Consider the following 17,546-nt stretch of genomic DNA (forward strand, 5'->3'; position numbering starts at 1 on the left):
TTTGAGATTAGTTCTCCTCACATCTATTATTAAGCCTTTTATTTAAAACTTCTTGACATCTGTCTCATTTAGCTTCCTGCCAGGAGGTATTTCAATTAGTGTTTGATTTCTGTGGTTACACCAAAGGTGTAACTGGCAGCAGGGGTCCCTCACTGTGCCCTTAGAGTAGCTGAGTGAAGGAGCTGGAGTTTTCTTCCTCATGGGGTAGAGCTGTTACCCAAAAAATGAAATCCCAAGGAGGAGGTAACACTAAACCTCCAGAGAAGATGGTAGTTTTCTTATGGTTGATTTCTGACAAGTTCCTTAGGTCCCTGAGCAGGGGGTCTTGCTTTTTCCTGCTGAGCCAATTGTACTGTAGATAAATTAACAGGGCTGCTTCAATTTAGGAGATGCATAATATATTTTAACCCAAATTCTTGCTGTTCAGTGCTGTTACTTGTGACATTTTCCTGGTTCCTGTGACAGTTTGAAATATATAGACCTGCATATGAGGTGTTCATCCAGCTGGCTGGGACATGCTGGGAACCAATAGCATTTTTAAGTCCCCAGTCTAACAGCTTCACAGCATCTGCCTGAAATCTGCAGATATACTTGGTGAGTTTAACACATTTGTCAGTGGACACTGCTACACCCACAACCTGATCTTCCTCCAAAGGGATTCCTGGTGACAGTCCCTTTCTTCACATCACTTCTGGGCCAGAACAAAGAGCCTTCAACATTCAAGAGATGCTGATGAGCTGGATTCTGCCCAGCAGAGAGGGACATTGTCATGCAGCCACAAAACCCAGCTTTCCACTGAATTAATTTGTTTTACAATGATCTAAGCTGGGTACACAATCACCTGCTCCTCACTAGTACTAATCTTTTCATTAACTCCTAATGAGGGCTCCTGCAGCTATTTAGATGGTGTAGATATCCTGGAATTCCAATAGTCCAATTTAAGTTAGTAGAAATTCAGAATTAAAACCGTGAAAGGCAAGAAAATCCACCTCCGTGAGTTTGGGCCAGTGTAAAGCAGTAGCTGATTTCATACAGTTAGTTGACAATGGGGGCTCAAGCTGCTTGGACATTCTGTCTGCAGAGCACAGCTGGGGAAGGCCCAGCTCTCCCTTGGGACAAACACCTCTAAGAAAATAGGGGCAAGGGGGGGTTAGAAACCCACAGAAGTGGCTCCTAGATGTGTTTTCCAGGTGGTCCTGGCAGCCATGGGCTGATGTCAGTAGCCATGAAGCTGTTTGGCTGCAGGAGTTTGCCTCCAGGGAAAGGCTCCACCACCAGAAGAAGCCAAGACTTTCCTTTGGAGACTTGCTGCAGAGAAGCCAGACTTGAGAGGTGCAAATGTACATCAAATATAAGCTTAAAACCCATGTGGAGTCTCAAAAAGTGGTATTTTCAGTCCAGGGAAAGGAAAAAAGGGTATTTGCAGCAGGGGCAAATGATCTGAAAGACACCAGGCACACACTTACTCTGGGTATAACACAGCAATACAAAAACCAGATACATTTGGCAGTCTTCATTTATTCAGCCTAAACAAAGAGTTTTTTAAAAAAATAATCAATAAATAAACCAGACATCACTAAGGAAACACTATATTGAGTGGAGTACCATCAGGAACATTAAATAGAAGCCCCACCACAGCTTTAAGTAGCTCTCCACACCACAATGAAAGGACATTGTGTAAGGCCCAACTGTTCACAAACAGGACTGGCTGTTCTGGCCAAACCTTCCTGCATTTGTAATGCCCAAGTCACAGATGTAGGGTTCGTCACTCTCTCCGCACAAAATGCCACTGTTGAAAACCAGGGTTTTGTACATTATTTGCTTGCCGTCACTGGCAAAAGTGCTAAAATCATCCAATTTTATAGCAAGAGGGATGCTCCAAAACAGCAGCAGACTATTGGGTATTTTCTTGGTTTTCTTTTTGTGTCAGAAAAGAAGTAATTATCCTGAAAACAAAGTTATCAGCTAAAGTGCAGGACCCCTGTAACGAGAAGTACACATCCACTTTTAGACTCTGAACATCAGCTTTAGCATAGTAAATTCAGTTTTGGAAAATAGTGCCTATAAAATGTGAGGTACGCTAATACCGACAGCACTTCTGTGGAAAGAGCAGAACAAGCGCCCGTTCTGTATCGCTAATTCCGCACGAGAAGCATCCCTACCCAAGCTACATCGTCCTTCTGTCAAGTACAGAACAATCCCGCCAGCTGCGCTTTGGCTACCGAGAAAAGAAGCGCAAACCTTTAGAAAAATACAAGGCAAGAAAAAATTTGAGATAAAAATATATACCTTTGGTTAAAACCCATCCCTTTCACAAGAGTCCTTTGTAACTCAGCTAGAACAAAAAAGCTTCACTTGGACTGAACAGTAGTAAAAATTAGTTCTAAGCGCTTATTTTCTAACCCAAAGGACCCTTCTAAAGTGTCAGTAATTTTTTTTTCGCAGGATTTACACATTTCATGTTCATTATTTATAGGAATCGTTATATCTGCAGCAATAAACTATATCAATTTTTCACGAAGAGAATGTTTGTAGCACAAGCTCCTCCACCAAAAGTCTTTAAAAAAAAAATTACTATAAGTTCTTAATTAAAGAACCGTTGAAACATGTAGTTTTCTTCAGATACCGAATAGCCGAACTTCTTATAGAAATCCACATTTTTTGGCAGACACTCAAGCGTAATTTTGTAACAGTTCAGTCTCTTACTTAGCAACGTCAAAGTGGACGTTAACCTGAAAAAGACACAAAACCAAGAGATAAATGAAAGAGCCCCAAAGGCAGGATCAATTAACATTTAATTAGCTACCGTTATCAGACCTACAATACTGAAGTTTTACAGCACTCTGCATTTTTTTCGCTACACAATATAGTTGCTATAATAAGGAAAGAAAAAAAGAGCAAAGTACCAGCATCTTGCAGATAATTTTCTGTTACTGTTTAAAGGACCTTGGCTTTGCTCTGCCAGCTGGTGACACCATCTGTTAAACTCTTTTTAACTGGTTTGACTGGGAGGATCTGCCCAGCAAACCCGCAGGGCTGGACTGCCAGGTTCTGGGCTTTGTGTGGTGAGGTGGAGGGGACAGAAACCAACTGTGTACCTGCCTGTTGCTGAACAAAGGTGCCGAAATAGAATACTTACAGTTTCCCAAGCTGCTTTCCTCTACACTCCCCACTGACAACGACATCTTCTATCCTCCCTCGCTGTGAAAATACAGGAAAGTGTTCGTCAAACACTGTTGTGCAAGTTTCCCCACTGCTCTGCGTTTTATGCTTGGATTTTCTGCAGTCGATGTGCTTGTGATGCCCCTTCCAGCACCCAAGAGGTGCCGCCGCAGCCCTTCCCTGCAGAGAGATTTGTGTCCCTCTCCCTCCCCATTGTCACACGTCCAGCTGGGACTCCAGCGAGATCCTCAGCCATCTGCTCCGGCAGAACCATGTCTGAGTTCAAAAGCTGAATGGGACAGACACCAAATTGCTCTTTTTCCCCGCAAGAAAAGCCAAAACTTCCTTTTCCTATTTAGCTGAGCGCCCAAGGATGGGAGATATTTTTAAAGTGCCTCCGTCACTGACTCAGCAGAACGTACTTCATCACACCATAAAAATAACACGCGCGGAGTCTGGGGACAGGATCCTTTTTCCTCACTTCACAGCTGCAGTGAGAGAATTTACCTTTGCACAGGAGTGAGTGAACTTATGTTCTATCACCAGCGTTGCCGTAGCAACAATCTGTCCGAGATTTGTGTCTTCTACGACAGTGACGTAGTAATCTCCAGATCTCTTCATGTGCTCAAAGGTTTCTGCGGGAGCAGACAGTGGAACGGTCACCGTTAATCTCGGATTAAATTACTGTGAAGTCTTAAAGCTTGCAACAGATTGTGAATGTAAATCAGGAAGATGTGCCTAAAACCCCAGAACCTGAAAGCCCCAGAGTCAGACTAACCCAGAGAGAACACAAGGGAAAAACAAGCAGAAATTAAACAGAAGTCTTGTCCTTAGCTGCCAAGGGAACCTTCCCTTCCCAGAGTCCCTGCAGATGGGCGCTACAACAGTGACAGTACTTCCAAGTCTTCTTACATCTCAGCATGAGCAGTGACGAAGCTCAGGATGCTGTGAAGCTGTGATCAGACGAGCCTCTGCCTCGCTAGAGCCTCTGCCTCGCTACTGGCGCTGCAATAATTCAGCCAAAACAACCCAGCACCCAGTAGGCCCTTCTGCTGGCGATCTAAAGCAGGGTCTCAAAAGCAGGATTACAATTTAGGCCTGTCCCAACCCTTTGAGATAGCTGCAACGCTGAGTGCCAAAGGGGACCTGAACTAATAAATCCCTCTGGCATCGGGCAGTTGGGAGCTTCACACCCCAGTAGATTTGCTGTCAGCATCAGTATCCTTTGGTTCCCAGCAACCTCAATGGAAATGCCAAGGAATAATGATATACTCACTGATAAACTGCTCTGGGCTTGCAACTCCAGTTTCAGTCAGCTGACCCAGAACCTTAAAAAAGCCTGTCACAAAAAAAAGAGGGAAAGAAAAAACCTTCAGTGAGGGACAGAGACGCACAATTAACACAGAACAACCGGACACGGCTGTTTGGAGAGTTTACGTCCAGCCCCACGGCACCATCCAGTTCAGGGGTATGTAAAAGCTTGTGCTCTGCAGAGTGTAGAACCAGACTGTGATCTTCAAATCAAACTCCCGCCTTGAGCAATGCTGGAGGATCAGCTAATGCACCAGCAGGAAACTGCAGCTTGAGTGCAGAAGGCACATACATTCAGGAAAGAAAAGTATAAGCCTGAAATTATGCGATATTAAGCTGTATGTTTAGAACAATCTTTTTGTCCAAGTTATAGAACTGAGGAAGTCTCCATACACTAAGGATAACACGCTGGTTCACAGTACTCTTGTATTAACAGGAATAGTATGAACAACCATACTCCCTCCCTAAAGTTGTGGTGAATAGGAAGCTGAGGATTATTTGAAAGACTTGACTTGAATTTAACATTCTTTTTGAGGTTAAAACAGTAAAACCAATTTTGAGGGTCACTCAACACAGCACCAATCCACGGTGCCAATCACTCAAATTCCTTACTGATAAAAATAACACAAATCAGATAAAATGCCCAATCCTAATCTATGGAGGCATCATGCAGAAATACATATTATCTAATTCAGCACCCAGCTTTTATTTGTCATTATCATTAAGCAGGATTGTACCTCGATTTAAATCAGCCGTGCAAAGTGGTCTCAAAACCAGGCCATCTCCTGGATCCAAAGGAGAAATAGCAGGAGAAAACGTCGTCGTGTTCTCACTCCAGTCAAGTTCATGCAGAATATTTGGGTCAAACATCGGCGTGTCATCAGGCATCATGGTTGCAACAGGCATCATGGCTGCACCAGGTGTTCTGGAACAGAACACACAGAAATATTTGGTATCTCAGCCAAGAAGTGAACATACAGACTACACACCTGCTCACACGCATTTCTCATGGAGCCGTGTTTGCTCCGTGTATTTACATTGCAGCTCTAAAGCCTCGTTGTGTATTAACAGGTAAAACGCAGAACTGCCAAGATGACGGTGAGACACCTGTTAATGATTAAAGCGAGATCCAGGAATTGTGTCTTATTTGGAATTAGGGACAAGAGGAAGCAAAGAGATAGTTCCCTAATTCCTAGATACAGCAAAAGAATTCTTTGTCATCTGTGCAATACCTGGTCAGGTTTCTGGTATGAACAGAGCGTACCATGGGAAGTTTTCAGGACAGTAAGTTCTTTATGCATCTTCAAATTAACTTTAAAAATACAGAAGGCAAACACCGTTGGACAGGTCAAATAAACATCAGAAAGAAAAATGTATTTGGGACGAATACTTTTGAAAATAAGACATCTTACAGCCCTGTCAAGCTGCCCAGAGAAAGCACAGAGATTAGTGATGAAGCATCTCAGTGTAACTGCAGCATGCGAGCCTCAAAATAGAAGGTGGCTCTGGAAAACCAATGGAAAAAACTTATTTAAAAACAAACAAAAACACAAATTTTTATGCCACCTGCTGGTATACACTGGCCTTTAAATCCCCACTCTCATCTCAGTCTTGCACATGTAAGTAAAAACACTTGATGTTATAGCGATTAAACAGCAACACAAATTCTCATCTTACATGAATTTTCAAAATGAAACAGCACGAAAGAAAAACATTTCCATAGACGGGTGAGTCAGAAGTGAGAATCCAGGTCTCCCAAGTCCCAGCCTGGAGCTTTAGTGATGAGATCACGCTGATATCTGCAAGTCCATCGCTAGCGTATTAATTATGTCATTACTAAACAAAACTGAAGTCTCCCTGGTTCCAGCAACATGTTTGGTATCTCTGTTCCTAGGTATATTATTCTAATATTGCTGTCATCCAGCTCCATTACAAAGCCTTCCTAGGATTTGTGTTTGTACCATTCAAATAGCATCCTGTACAGAACAAAATAAATCTAATTAATTTCAGCTCGGGGTTACTGAATACCAAACACACACAGCAGTAGAAAAGCCCACGAAGGAAATAAGATTTTTGAAGTGACAGTGTGATAAACTAAGAGTTATTTTTCAAACTACCTCTGACACAGTTGGAGCAGGAAGAAGTTTGAAGCTTCACGCATTTTCTGGAGCCAGGAATATGAATTAGAAGGCACCGGCCGTTACAAAAAGGATTAAAAATCGAGGAATAAGAGGTCCAGCTTGCTTCCATGGGTGCCCGGTGTCCCCTCCAGCCCCGCTGAGCTCACCCCGAGCGCAGGTGCTGGCCCTGAACCCGCTCTGTTCCGGGAAGCGGCGGGGAGGAGCAAGGTATCCGGGGGGGCCGAAACGATCCGCCTGCCCGAGGCGGGGACCCTAAAACGGTGGGTCCGGGGGTGCTCGGCCAGGGCTCGACCGGCCTCAGAACCCGGCCCTGCCCCGGGGGGCGGGACAGCCCCGCGCGGCTCCGCACCTGAGGAACCAGGGAGGACCACCCACCCCGAGTTCGGTCCCTAAGCGGTGTCCCCACAGCTCCCTCGGCTGGAGCGGCCCCTCGGGGGCGGGACACCCCCTGAGCCCTCCAGCGGGTCCCCACGCCCCTCACAGAGTCTTTTTTGGGAGGTTCCTTCGCCTCACACACAGCCCCTCAGCGGGGAGCCCTCACCTCACACCCAGCCCCCCGGGGGTTCCCCACACCCAGACCCGTCCGGGGATCCTCTCACACCACATGCAGCCGCTCAGCGGGGACCCCTCACCTCACACCCAGACTCCCGGCGGTTCCCCTGGCCTCACACAGCCCCTCGGGGGGTGTCCCCTCACCTCCGGGATGCCCCGCACTCACCCGCACACGAGGCCGCGGCACCAAAGCGCCGCCCGCACCGGCTCCGCCGCAGGGACGTGGCGGGAGGGGAGGGGCGGGGCGGGGCGGGGCCCGGCATGCACGCAAGCACGCCGAGAACGCAACCAATCACCGACCCCGCCTCGCCTCCACGCGCACGGAACTCCGCGCCGGCCTCGCGACTCTGGGAACAGTCCCGCCCCCGCGCGCGGATTGGGGGGTGGGCTGCCAGACCACGCCCCCTCTGATAGAAGCCCCGCCCCTCTCATCTCGTAGTGCTCCAGTGCGCGCGCTCTGGGCAGCATGGTGGGGGTGCGGGGTCCTTGCTGCTCTTGATCGGGCTCGTCCCTTCCGCCCAAGTGTGGAGGCCGATAGCATGCAGGAAGGCCTGGGGTGGATTAGAAGGGGGTGGTCAGTAGGTCAGAGAGGTTCTCCTACCCCTCTGCTCTGCCCTGGGGAGACCACACCTGGAATATTGTGTCCAGTTGTGGCCCCTCAGTTCCAGAAGGACAGGGAACTGCTGGAGAGAGTCCAGCGCAGCCACCAAGATGCTGAAGGGAGTGGAGCATCTCCTGTGTGAGGAAAGGCTGAGGGAGCTGGGGCTCTGGAGCTGGAGAAGAGGAGACTGGGGGGTGAAAGAGGGGCCAGGGTGCAATGTGATTGTCCTGGAATAGAGAACTGAAAGCAGTGTGTAACCGGCAGGATCCAGGAGAAGGCAGGCAAACAAAGCTGAGCCCCCCACTGCCTGCATTAGAAGCAAGGCCACCAGGAAAGGGGCGCAGATGGGGCACGAGCATCCAGACTGATCAATTACACTATTGCATGCCATTAGCATCATGCTTCCTATTTAAGGAGAGTCAGGATCTTCCGGCTAGTGTCAGAGCTGGGACGGAGACCTGTTTGGAGGAGTTCTGTTCGGGAGTTTCTTTATTTCGGTCTTTTGCCATTCTGCCGTTTTGCTGAGGCCTCTGGGCCTTTCTGCCCTTTTCTCTCTTCTCTCTCTGGGATCGCTTTTTCTGGACGAGGGTGCTGCTTCCTGGGACGGGCTGCTCGCTGCAGACAGAGTTCAAGAGGAACTGCACTGGGTACCTTTTATGTTTTATTTCCATTTTATATACATTATTTTTACTAGTGGTGTATTAGTGATATTTTGTGATTTTATTAAACTGTGTTTATGCCATTCCACGAGTTTCTCCCTTCCCTTTCGTGTCTCTCCCCTACTTTGGGATGGGAGGAGCGAGGAGTCAACAAGTGGCTATCGTGATTACGTTGCTAGCTCGAGGTACACCGTGACATGGAGCTGGCGAGATCGCCCGTGAGACTGCTCATCACCAGACAGGCTCTAAAAGAGCTCTTCATGCACAGAGCTGTGTTTGCGAGGCTCACAGCTGACTGCAGGTGACAACTTCATACCACAGGGACACAGAGCGGAGACCTAGGTGGCTACAAAGATGGTTTTTGCCCTACTTTCCCCTCACACTCTCACCAACTGTGGTGGCGATTTCACATGGGAAAAGAAACTCCTTGGCAGCTCCACCTGCACCGGGACCAAGCGAGGGGCACCGCTGATGTGTCTCCCTGTGTTCACTGGGGTCCAGGTGGACAATCTGCTGATCCCAGATACGTTCTGGGGAGCTGGTACCACAGAACTGAACATGCTGGACGGGGAGAAACCAGTGCTCTATCGGCAGTGGGAGCGGCCCACTGGGAAAACTCCACCTGCAGCCCCTCGTCACCCTTAGGAATTGTCTCTTTGCAAGCAATGTCCTCTTGCAGTGGCACAGCAGGAACAGAGATCCTGCCACGGAGAGGCCCCATCTCCCCAGCACAATTTCCACCATCACCCATTGTGTGCACAAGCACAGGCACGTCGCGAGAAGAGCCAGAGGCCACCAATGTAATTGCAAAGAGCAAGTTTATTTTGGTTACCTCTCTACTGGGGGATCTCCGTAGCTACACCTGAGCTCCCAGGCAGAGGCGGCGTAAGCGGGGACGCAGGCGCTGGTAAGTTTAGCCCTGCTGGAAGATCGCTGGGCCTGCTGAGCTCGCCTGTATTTCACGGCTTCAGGCAGGCGCAGCCTCCCGCTCTTTCTCACAACAAAGCAGGAATCTCAGACACAGTGATAAGGTGTCCAGAGTTTCTCCCAGGCCTGTGTTATCTAACACAGGGGTTCTACTTGTCAAGCACACAAAGTCAGTAAAACAATTAGTGTGATGTATGTGTTTTCTTTATACCCCAGCTGCGGGTCACTTGAGCGTGTTTAGCTTTCTCCTCCTCGCCAATCTTCCGCAATTCCCATACACCCATCCCGGAGTGTCATGAAGGCAATAAGGGCCCATCCATGACCACCAGAGAGCAGCCAGCAGCAAGGGAGCTGATCCCATCTCACGGGATAGGATGTCAGGGAGCAAAGCATCCATGGGTCACATCACTCATTTTTATAATTGGGAGGGGTCTGGGGGGCTTCTGTCTGCTTTGTAAACAGAACCCTGGGAGTGCTGTCCGGCTCGGTGGGTCTGTACATTGTCAGGTTGGTGTTTGGCTGCCAGGGGCAGCTGTGAGTGGCTGGGCCAGGGTGGTCCAGACGGGCAGGGGCAGCGGGCGTGCCTGTGATGTGCTCTGTGACATCACAGGGGACGAGTCCCCACGGGGCGGTTATCAGGGGTGCCAGCAGCAGCGCTGCCCCAGTCCGGACTGGGCCAGCGGTGAGTGCGCAGGCGGGGGGAAGCCGGGCTGGATGGGGTCAGGGCAGAAACACAGCTCCCAGGGATGGGTTCTCACCCTGTATGGAGGGCCCGGCCACTCGCAGGAGCACCTTGGCCAGGGCACGGAGCCACCGCTGGGGCCGGGGCAGCCCTTGCTGCCTCCCAGCTGCCTCGGCCCAGCTCCTACCTGACCCCAGCTCCCTGCGGCCCCCAGCCCCGCTCCCCCCACCGCCAGCCCCCTCCCTCTTGCCCAGCCCCACTGAGCCCCTTCTCTCCCTTCTCCTGCAGACCATGGCTCTCTTGGACGTTGTCTTCGGACTTTGGCAAATTCTTGCCCTAAATGTGCAGTCGGTTGGCTATGAGCCGGATGAGGAAATGCGTGAGCGCATGGAGCAGCGTGCGGAGATGCTGAAATGGGAGATGACTCGGCTGTGGCAGGAGGTAGAGGAGAGGAGCCGGGAGCAGAGGAACCAGGAGCAGAGCAACTTTGCCTGGGTATCCCTGCTCCTCTCTGCCTTGCAGCACTGGCAGTTCTGGGTCATTGCTGGAGTCCTGGTCCTGCTCTTTGGGCTCTGCTGGTGGCTCAGGAAATGGAGCTGTGAGCCACAGAGAGAAGAGGAGAGCTCTGGTAACAACGTGGTGAAGAAGAAACATGGAGAAGAGAATAACGATGCAAATGAAGACGAAGAAGGAAGTGATAATGCAAATAGACCTGAAGAAGAGAATGATGGTGCAAATGAAGACGAAGAAGGGGATGATAATGCAAACGAAGCTCAAGAACAGAATGATGATCCAAATGAAGACGAAGAAGGGAATGATGATGCAAACGAAGCTCAAGAACAGAATGATGATGCAAATGAACCTGAAGAAGAAAATGATAATGGAAATGAAGGTGAAGAAGAGAATGATGGTGCAAATGAAGATGAAGAAGAGAATGATGATGAAGATCAAGAAGAGAATGATGATGAAGATGATGATGAAGAAGAGAATGATGATGAAGATCAAGAAGAGAATGATGATGAAGATGATGATGAAGAAGAGAATGATGATGAAGATCAAGAAGAGAATGATGATGCAAATGACCCGGGAAGGTTTTTTGAGGAGGACACACAGTGGCCGGATCAGAACCGGGACAGAGAGTGCAAGTCTGTGCTGAGCCTTATGGAAATCTTCACCGCTGTCTACCAGCAGTTCTTCTCAAATACCTGTTTCCCAGTGCTGGAAAAAGCTATCGAGGTGGGCAGTGCCTTTGAAGGTTGGAGTCCCCGTGAGGAAGACATCACCTACCGCCTGCTTTTGCCCTTGAAGCCCCCCCGTGGACACCTCTTCCACCTGGAGCCGGGCCCCTTGTGGCCAATGAGGAACTTTCGCATCCGTGTGGAGTTGGTGTGTACCTGTGAGATGGAGCAGCCGGCAGGTCGGACACGTTGCTTCCTCCACGACGCCGAGCAGGAGCAGAGGAGGAATGAGGGCCCCAACATCCTAGAGGACCTCTGCACTGACTCCTACCTAGATGTGCAGAAAACTGCTCGCTATTTCCAGATGTTCGTGAGACGTTCCTGGAGGGTTCTGCCTATTTCAGCTGCACACCGCCTAACAGTGCTGCCCTCTGACCGCTCCTGCAAATTCTGTGTGACACAACGCCGGGGGAAAAGGATTTTAATTGAGTTGATGTTTGGGGTGCAGGAAGGCACCTCGGACATCTTTGTGAGCAGCCAGTATACAGAGGCTGCCTACACCCCAAGCACAATATGGCCAGAGAGCTACGCTGTGGCAGAGATGAAGTTCTTCAGGCATATTGCCAGCCAGGCACAGCCTGACACCTGCCACCTCAGATGCCTGCAGATCTGTGCCCGCTGCCTGCTGGGCAGAGACTTTTCCACCTACACACTGAAGACAGTTATGATGCACGTGCTGACCACCATCCCCCTGTCAAACTGGCGCAGGAAGCGTTTCTGGGAATGGCTGAACGACATCATGCAGTACCTGCGGAGCTGTCTGAAGGAGAGACGCCTGAACCACTTCTTCATTGGCAATGCAAACGTGCCTGAGGAGATCAACGTCCCCCTGGAATTGCAAATGGCTGAACCGGTGAACCTCTTCCAGCACCTGACGCAGAATCCTTACGCCTCTCAGCACGCACAACTTGAGTTTGAGGAGCTGGGAAATCGGATTCGTAGAATGGTTCTCCACAGACGCTGAAAGAGGTCTTCCTGCACAGGCTGTGCTTGCGCAGGTCACAGCTGCCGCACCGTTCCCACCCAGCAAAAGCACATCCTGGGGCGTGGGACCCGAGGCAGCTGAAGAGGCCGTCGCGAGGAGGCTTGTGACAGGGACACCGTTACCAACCAGACATTGACTTGCACCACTGACGTTGAGACAGTCCATTCCTCCTGGGAGCTTTACCGTGTGCAAAGCTGCCAATAAGTGTTGTGTTTGAATAAACGTTGTGTTGTGAGTGCTTGCATCGCTTCTGTGGGGATCGTGGGCATAGGGTGCTGACTGCTCAGCTGCCACAGAGTCAGGGAGCATTTTGCAGAAGAGCTGATGTGGTGGGCTGTGGTCTCTCTGATTCTGTAAATCAGGCTCCTCCTTGCATCCATGCTTCCTTATTGGGGCAATGAGAATAAATCATCAGCCTCCGGAAGGTGGTTCATCCACTGCAGCAGATGGAGGAGAGGATGCAGGAGCAGAGTGGCATGGCCTTGGGAGCACTGTGCTTTTCTGCCTCGCAGCAGTGGCAGGTCCAGTCCTTCTCCTGCTCTTTGGGCTCTGCTGGCGGCTAGAGAAAAGGAGCTGTGCCTATGTCGGTATCAATGAGGAGGAGACATCCAGCAGCAACACAGCGCAGGAGGAGGAAGAGGATGCAGGGTTGAGAAACACGAGGAAGAAGAAAGTGAAGGAGATCGCTGTGATGATAGTGATTTGGGCATGGTTTTTGAAAAGCACATTCAGTATCCTGTGCAGAACATGGCCAGCAAGTGCCAGAGGAAGTAGTGGTGACTTCCTCCATGTTTTCAGATTGCTCTTCTTCAATAGTTTCTTCCTCACACTGCAGCCAATCATTGATAAGAAGACCAAGGGAATGCTGAAGAAGCTTATGTTTAGATTTATTACTATGGTAGCTAAGAAAGACTGGTAAGTTTTCCCACGTTCCGTTGTGAGAGGGGCATCTTTGAGGAGGGGTGGATGGAACAGGTGGCTTAAATTGACCAATGAAGTATTCCATCCCATAATCATCATACCCACTATATAAGAGGGTGATCAGGAGGGTCACTCTCTCTTCGACCATGGCCAGCATCGAGAGAGAGGACCCTGCCTGTCTGCCTGTGATCTACAACCAGTTTCCAGTTTGCTGTGAAGTCCCGCCTGTGACTTCCAAGGGCCTGAGCTGCAGCTGCTGGAGCCGCCAGCTCCGCACACCCAGCTCTGCTGCTGGAGTGACGCCAACTCCACGCTGAGCATTCGAGGTGGGTTTTGTATATTTTGCATATATATTCTCTTTCTATTAGTAGCATTAGTAAAAGCCTTTAAAACCTTTCAACTTGAAGTCGAAGTCTCTCTTCCTTCCTCCTTATCTTTCCTATCATCTCTCTGATGTACAGGAAGTGGATGGCGGGAGGTGAGGGGGTAACAGGGAGCATCTGCCACGGTTTATTGCCGTCTTGCCTTAAAGCATGACACACTCCAGATGGGTTCACGTGTAGGAGGAAGGAACCGCTCTGCTGCCAGGTGGTTGTGCATCTTACAGGTGGAAGACCTAACTACTCTCAGCGGCAGTTCCCACCAACTTTGCTGCAAACCCTGCTCGTGATCCTGTTGCAAGAGGGACAAGCTCAAACAGGCAGCAGAGCTCCTGTGGGATTTCTGGGTTGGTGTCGATTTTTCTTAGCACTTGAGTAGACTTAACGGAACGGCTGTGTTTTGGGAGGGGGTTATTGATGGATATAGAGGAAAACAATACGTGGAATTGAAAGGGAGAAATAAACTTAACAGCTGAGTCAATTATACTGTTAAGCAGGCATCTTTTATTTTATCAGCGCTGGGGAACGCTGGTGATCATCCTCCATAAGTGCTCCAAAGACTGGATGCTCTTGCGTTGCTTCTATTCCTATAATTATTACACATGCTTTACGATTTTTGGAAATTTTGGCACGCAGTAGATCTGTACTAAAAAGAATTGATGATGTTAGTTATAATTGTTTAGTTTCATGCTTACAATAACTCTGTTAATTATTAGTTAAATATAAGCTAAACTCTCTGCTTCTAAACAATTTATTACTCAATCTTCTGTCTCCATCTTGTCGTGCCAAAGGATCTAAAACTTGAAAAATATCCCCTGGTTTTGCAGGTGGTCAGAAAGCATTTATCATGTCAATTGGTTAATGATGGGTGTGTCTTTTGTCAACTTAATTACAGTGTACATTAATTTAGCAGCTTCTCTTCAGAATCAGAAAACCAGTTTGGAAGGGACCGCACAGATCATCTGGTCCAACCTGGGCTTGGAAGGGGCGCACGAGGACCATGTAGGCCAATCCCTGACTGTGCACTGGGCAAGCTTCAAGTTGTATCACACAATCATAGAACCATTTAAGTTGGGAAAGAGACAAAAGGTCATTGAATCTAGAGGAGGCAGGAGAGCAGCCAAACAGAAAGAGATATGGGCTGATGGGAACCTGAAGATGAGCCACCAGTGTGTCTTGGCAGAAGGACATCCAACTCTTTGAGTGTGTCCAGAGGAGGGCGACCAGCATGGTGCAAGGCCTTGAGGGCAAGACTTGTGAGGAGCGGCTGAGGTCACTTGGCTCGTTCTGCCTGGAGAAGAGAAGCTGAGGGGTGACCTCATTGCAGTTCACAGCTTCCTTGTGGCAGTTGCACATCCCCTGAGGAGATCCAGAGACTTCAATAGGACACTTGATGGCTCTTCAGTACCTACTGTGCCCCTTTGTGCCCCACTGTGCCTTTGCCCACATACACACCTCAGATGGTGCTGACATTCCTGTCCTCCCCACACCTGGGGACAGGGTGACTTCACCTCCCTTGGCTCAGGGGGCAGGAGGGGTGGGACCCTTGGTCAGTTGACAGGGTCCTCAACAAAGGAGGTTCCCAGACAAGCTGAGAAGCTTCTGGACCGTGTTGTATTGACCACAGCCAGACCTGACCAGGCCGTAAGATGGGGTCCCTGTCAAAGCCCCGCTTTGAGTGGACTTCTCATAGCAGTGGGTCTGTTAACAGGAGCCCTCCCCTTAGACTGGGACGCTGTCTAAGGAGACCGTCCGTGACTGAGAGCCCCTGACCTCCTCACTTGGGTGAGTGGTTGTTTTTCTCTGCTGGATGTACCTTTGATCGAGTCCTTGCCTAACCCAGGCAAGTAAATATTTCTTCTGGGTACTCTTGAGTGAGAGGCATCTAGTTTGGTTTCTGGTGAGTGTATGCATGCACACCGTGGATTTTCATTGTTCTTTGTAGTCACATCACAATGATCTCCTCAGCTGATATCCTAGTCTGTCTTTTATGTTGTCGAAGTGCTAAGTAATTTGTATAAACCCAGGTTCCAGTATAAGTTGGGGAACGACCTTTTGGAGAGCAGTGTAGGGGAAAGGGACCTGGGGGTCCCGGGGACAGCAGGGTGACCATGAGCCTGCACTGGGCCCTTGTGGCCAGGAAGGCCAATGGTACCTGGGGTGGGTTAGAAGGGGGTGGTCAGTAGGTCAGAGAGGTTCTCCTGCCCCTCTGCTCTGCCCTGGGGAGACCACCCCTGGAATATTGTGTCCAGTTGTGGCCCCTCAGTTCCAGAAGGACAGGGAACTGCTGGAGAGAGTCCAGCGCAGCCACCAAGATGCTGAAGGGAGTGGAGCATCTCCCGTGTGAGGAAAGGCTGAGGGAGCTGGGGCTCTGGAGCTGGAGAAGACTGAGGGGCAACCTCATTCATGGTTATGAATATGTAAATGGTGAATGTCAGGAGGATGGAGCCAGGCTCTTCTCGGTGACAAACAGTGATAGGACAAGGGGCAATGGGTACAAACTGGAACACAGGAGGTTCCATTTAAATTTGAGAAGAAACTTCTTCTCATTGAGGCTGACAGAACACTGGCCCAGGCTGCCCAGGGAGGTTGTGGAGTCTCCTTCTCTGCAGCCATTCAAACCCGCCTGGACACCTTCCTGTGGAACCTCAGCTGGGTGTTCCTGCTCCATGGGGGGATTGCACTGGATGAGTTTTCCAGGTCCCTTCCAACCCCTGACATTCTGTGAGTTTCCCATAACCCCTTGGCCCTTTCACCCAGGGTGGCCCTGCTGGGCGCAGGGTGAGGGCAGTGGGGCTGGCTGGGCCTTGTGATCCACCACCCTCCACCATAGGGGCATGAAGGCTGAGACATTTGCAGTTTTCCTGACAGGACTTCGATGCTTGAAGGAAAATCCCCATCTCCCAGAACCAGTGTCCCCTCAGGAATGAGGTGGGAGGAAGGGACCTTCAGCATGGGGAGTGAATCCTCCTTCCATGGGGTGTATGGGAGGGTCTTTGCTGTATCACACCCTTCTCTCATCCATGTCTGCTCTTTCTTTACAGCTGGATGTTCTGTTTTGTGTTTTGTTTTTGTTTTTGTTTTTTTTTTTTTCCAACCAGCTGCTTTTCCTGTAAGGATTTTGGTATTTTTATTGACTGACTGTAATCCTTTTATTTTCTGGCAGAAAGGTAAAACTGAGGCCCAGGCCATCTGAAGTCACCAAAGGTCCGTATGAAGGTTTTTCAGAAGCAGCAGCTCAGAGGGTGCAATTGCATATATTTCTACATATATTTCCCTGTGTTTCCACTGATGTCTGGCCTCTGGAGTTCCCGGGAGCTTCTTGGTGGTTTTGGAGGGCAGCTTCTTTTAATCCAGGGCCAGCTGCAGCTCAGGAGGAGCTCACGAGTACCTGTGGAGTGACAACTCAGATAAAAGGGTTGTACAAAGGTTCCTTTTTCTCCTGAGGAATTGCAGGTGGCAGCAGCTGTTGTCAGGAAAGCATCTTTTGCTTTGTGAATTTTCATCTCCGGGGCTTTGTTGTTGGAGGCTCCGTCGCTCCCCTTGGACAAGACCCGCTGTCCTGTGCTGGGATGGGTCTTGTTCAGCCTCCAAGGCTGGAGGGGGAGCATTAGTGAGGGTGTTTTTTTTTCCTTTTTAGTAAAAAAAAAAAAGAAAAAACAACGTAGAGATCCTCTTGAGTACTGTTTTATAAAAAGCCGTGGTCAGGGCCCGCACGTAGCCTGGAGCAGTCTGTCTGCTGAACAAGATCATTGTACAACGTGCTTCTGAGACATGATTTTCATTTTCCGTGTTTCTGCCCCCCTGTTACTTCACCCCCAGAATGAATCACTCTGTGTTTCTGTGGAAACAATCAACATTACTTAGTTTTTACTTCTTTGGACCCAGAGTGACCAGATGACACACACCAACCTCCCTGGACTCGGGCACACCCAAAATCTGGGGGCAACAGTCACTCTGAACTTCTCTGGGGCTGGGGGCCACATG

General features: G+C 49.5%; 2 protein-coding genes across 4 annotated transcripts; one reads left to right on the top strand and one right to left on the bottom strand.

Moving 5' to 3' along the window:
- Positions 1 to 1,498: 1,498 nt before the first annotated feature.
- Positions 1,499 to 7,444, bottom strand: GNPNAT1 (glucosamine-phosphate N-acetyltransferase 1). Of its 3 annotated transcripts, none has more exons than XM_065839212.2 (6): positions 7,333 to 7,444; positions 5,211 to 5,398; positions 4,439 to 4,501; positions 3,670 to 3,797; positions 3,140 to 3,201; positions 1,499 to 2,732 (listed from the first exon to the last, which is right to left on the bottom strand). In XM_065839212.2, the coding sequence occupies exons 2-6, from the start codon at positions 5,380 to 5,382 to the stop codon at positions 2,585 to 2,587; spliced, it is 573 nt and encodes a 190-aa protein (XP_065695284.1). In that variant the 5' UTR covers positions 5,383 to 5,398; positions 7,333 to 7,444; the 3' UTR covers positions 1,499 to 2,584. The 3 variants fall into 3 exon arrangements, with proteins under 3 accessions (XP_065695284.1, XP_065695285.1, XP_071665889.1); XM_065839213.2 differs by having other exon boundaries at positions 7,247 to 7,376; XM_071809788.1 differs by lacking the exon at positions 7,333 to 7,444 and adding an exon at positions 6,591 to 6,916.
- A 2,672-nt stretch (positions 7,445 to 10,116) lies between these two features.
- LOC136102564 (inositol 1,4,5-trisphosphate receptor-interacting protein-like 1) lies at positions 10,117 to 12,390 on the top strand. The gene is made up of 2 exons (XM_065839730.2): positions 10,117 to 10,765; positions 10,814 to 12,390. The coding sequence occupies exons 1-2, from the start codon at positions 10,117 to 10,119 to the stop codon at positions 12,235 to 12,237; spliced, it is 2,073 nt and encodes a 690-aa protein (XP_065695802.1). The 3' UTR covers positions 12,238 to 12,390.
- Positions 12,391 to 17,546: the final 5,156 nt, after the last annotated feature.

The sequence above is a fragment of the Patagioenas fasciata genome, chromosome 5 (genome assembly GCF_037038585.1).
Source record: "Patagioenas fasciata isolate bPatFas1 chromosome 5, bPatFas1.hap1, whole genome shotgun sequence".
Lineage (NCBI taxonomy): Eukaryota > Metazoa > Chordata > Aves > Columbiformes > Columbidae > Patagioenas > Patagioenas fasciata.

Excerpts from the sequence above, each read along its gene's own strand:
- GNPNAT1 (XM_071809788.1), bottom strand. The coding sequence starts at position 6,634 with ATGCGTGAAGCTTCAAACTTCTTCCTGCTCCAACTGTGTCAGAG. Across the intron at positions 3,798-4,438 it reads AAGCCCAGAGCAGTTTATCA|AAACCTTTGAGCACATGAAG; the intron begins GTGAGTATATCA and ends CTGCTCCCGCAG. Across the intron at positions 3,202-3,669 it reads TCACTCACTCCTGTGCAAAG|CGAGGGAGGATAGAAGATGT; the intron begins GTAAATTCTCTC and ends GTATTTTCACAG.
- LOC136102564 (XM_065839730.2), top strand. The coding sequence starts at position 10,117 with ATGGAGGGCCCGGCCACTCGCAGGAGCACCTTGGCCAGGGCACGGAGC. Across the intron at positions 10,766-10,813 it reads ACCTGAAGAAGAGAATGATG|AACAGAATGATGATCCAAAT; the intron begins GTGCAAATGAAG and ends ACGAAGCTCAAG.